Source organism: Ceratina calcarata, unplaced genomic scaffold (genome assembly GCF_001652005.2).
Source record: "Ceratina calcarata isolate Rehan_Ccalc_2016 unplaced genomic scaffold, ASM165200v1 scaffold423.2, whole genome shotgun sequence".
In the NCBI taxonomy this organism is placed as follows: domain Eukaryota; kingdom Metazoa; phylum Arthropoda; class Insecta; order Hymenoptera; family Apidae; genus Ceratina; species Ceratina calcarata.
Genome location: NW_017165948.1, coordinates 83,250 through 85,880, shown reverse-complemented (window position 1 = coordinate 85,880; position 2,631 = coordinate 83,250). Strand labels below are relative to the sequence as shown.

The 2,631-nt window shown below is 43.6% G+C and overlaps 1 protein-coding gene across 1 annotated transcript in view; it reads left to right on the top strand.

The window, feature by feature from the left end:
* Positions 1 to 408: 408 nt before the first annotated feature.
* LOC108626647 (uncharacterized) overlaps positions 409 to 2,631 on the top strand; it is a gene marked incomplete at its 5' end in the record, with an annotated part of 17,371 nt that continues 15,148 nt past the window's right edge. The window contains one exon of the mRNA XM_018027440.2: positions 409 to 439. Coding sequence (XP_017882929.2) covers positions 409 to 439 — 31 coding nt within the window. The remainder of the gene's footprint in view (positions 440 to 2,631) is intronic.

The window sequence follows — 2,631 nt, the reverse complement described above, 5'->3', positions numbered from 1 at the left end:
CTTTTTCTTCCTCCGCACGAAGAGACGATCGGACCCAATGACGATCGCATCGATCTGACGTGAGCCGCGTATCTTTGAGACGCGTTTAAACGTGAAGATTGCTATGAATCGATTAAACGGTCGCAGCGTCGTTCGGTACTTTCCACTTTGGAGAAAGTACGTGGGTACTCAGCAGACGGCAGAGGTTCACGGAATTTTACTGCGGCGAACGTGAAAGTTGACGAGCGCATCGATTTACAGACATAAATGCTTCGATCGTGGTGGCGTGCAGTGTACGTCAAACGTAATTAACACGCAGTTCAAATCGAATAGCAACGAGCAGAAGACGACATTTCCGATTATACGCAGAAGCCGGTTCCAGGAAAATGTACATGCACATGCAAATTGATTAACATCCTTTGATACGAGCGTGCGAACGCCCGCACGCGAACGCAACAGGGTAAAGGTGTTTTTTGTTAATAATTCAAAAACCATCGCTCACTTTGCATTTTTCTAAAGGAAATTGTTATTCAGGAACGTTATGGTTTTCTATTTGGAGTTCGCAGAATGGAATTTAGTAATAATGATAATGTTTAAAGAAAATTATTATATTGGATAATTAATCGAAAACTGAAAAGGGATTCCACTACTCTAATTAATTAAACGATTACGTAACAACTGCTCTAAATATACACACGTGTTCCTTGTTAGATATCACACAGGTAAGTAAGGATCAGGCGGTCCTCGCGCTCCTTGTACGCCTCATTATGGACATCAGCGCTATTTAACTTAAACTACTATTGGCGCTAAATTACAAATCTATACATATCCTCGCGTGGAGTTTTTTCCTATAGTAATACGGTGTATTACCTTAACAGGAAACACAGGGTCACCTCTCTTCGGCTGTAACACTTTTTCTTGGACACCCTGTATACGTTCAATTATGGTTCGAGTTATACGTTTACGCTTATACGTACAGAATGCGCGTATAAAATGTTACCAGGACAGAGATAGCCACTGTGGCTAGTAAGCCGAAGATTAAATCAAGGTCGAGTAAAATGTGAGACGGTGCACCACGTGAAACTGTCTTTCGAGAAGCCTTAATATCATTACGTGATGAAACGACAACGATGGAAAAGTATCGTTCGACTCGTTTTGCATACGCGTCGTTTAAGCTGATTACGTAAAGAGCGTTAATCCCATGGGTACGAGAGTCGCTTCGTTCACAGACTCCGCCTTTTCAATAAATACATGCGCGCGTCGTGTCTCGTCATTCTATCTTTTCATTCGTATTTTCGACTGTAAAATTAAGATCAAAGATGTCAAATAGTATTTGAAACGTTTATTTGGCCGGTACGCCATGACAGAAACGTTCCCCGTTCCAATCTCGACATTCCCGGTTGATTTTACGGGAAGCCACTACTATCGTATTCACGGAATTCGATCGGTTTCGTCGTTTCTGAGCCAAGCTGCCAGAGAATGTCCCGAGCGATCGATCCTTAGGAAATTACTGCGTCGATTGAATGACATTTACCGAAAGAGTGACAGGCTTTTATCGTGGAAATAATCGAGAACTGTCCGAATCGATCAGATCCACGATTAGACGCGTACCTTCATAAATTTTGGGTGGCATCATAAACTGTTTGATCGCACAAGTTACACGGGAACGACGAATGCTCACGAACCGGGACGTACCCGCGTGTAACTCATATCTGAAAACGACAGATCGTGAGTAGAAGGGCGAGGATCCTACGCCCTCTTCTACCACGGCTCGAGTAAATACAGTCCCGAGTATTCTCGTTATATAACGTTGTTACGAGCGACGGTGAAGTATCGTTGGTCACATGCTCGACGCAACGCGAGCTTGAGCGTAATCGATACGTCTTCTCGCTGGATGTAGCGACGTAATTCAGTTTTAATCCCGGGTTCTTTTCACGATCGACGTAAGCCTGATCTTTTGAGCCGCTTTTCTTCTTATTAGAACCTGATCGCGTTTACGTCACGTTTTTCTCGCTTCAATTAGGTCTCGCAGGAGATGTAGTAGTATGGTAAGCACGTATACTCGTGTTCTCGAGAGTCTAGGATCGGGCACAGTTCAGTTTTTGATCGTTCTACGCATCTCAATGCTTTACCGTTTTGACTCACCGTTTGAGAACCACTGTTCCTCGGGGTGATCGAACTCAGCGATGGAGCGTTTATGTCATGAAGAGGAAGAAGAAAAAGAGGAGGAGGAGGAGGAGGCGAAGGAAGAAAGGCTCGCCTCCGTCCGCCGACGGGCAACAGCTGGTCGGTTGTTCGTTGGCCACGGTCTCTCGGATACGGGCACGAACCGTTGTTACCAACCGATTTATCAAAATCGGCCAGTCCTCTCTCTCTTCTTGTTCTTCCTCCTTTTCCACCCCTTTGGAGCGGCTCCTCTCTAGACCGGTCCTGCTGCTCGTTCCGCTTTCGTTTTTCACCGTTCGTTCCTCCTTTTATGCTTTTAGAATTAAGGATGTATAGGCTATATACTTAAACGATGCTAGCATGTTGAATTTTTTATTATAGATTCCTATTACTATTAAAAAGCTAGCTGTAAAATTTTAAATCAATTCATGGGTTTTTGAAAAATTACAGTGACTTAAAATTTGCATGTATTTTTATGGTAATCAC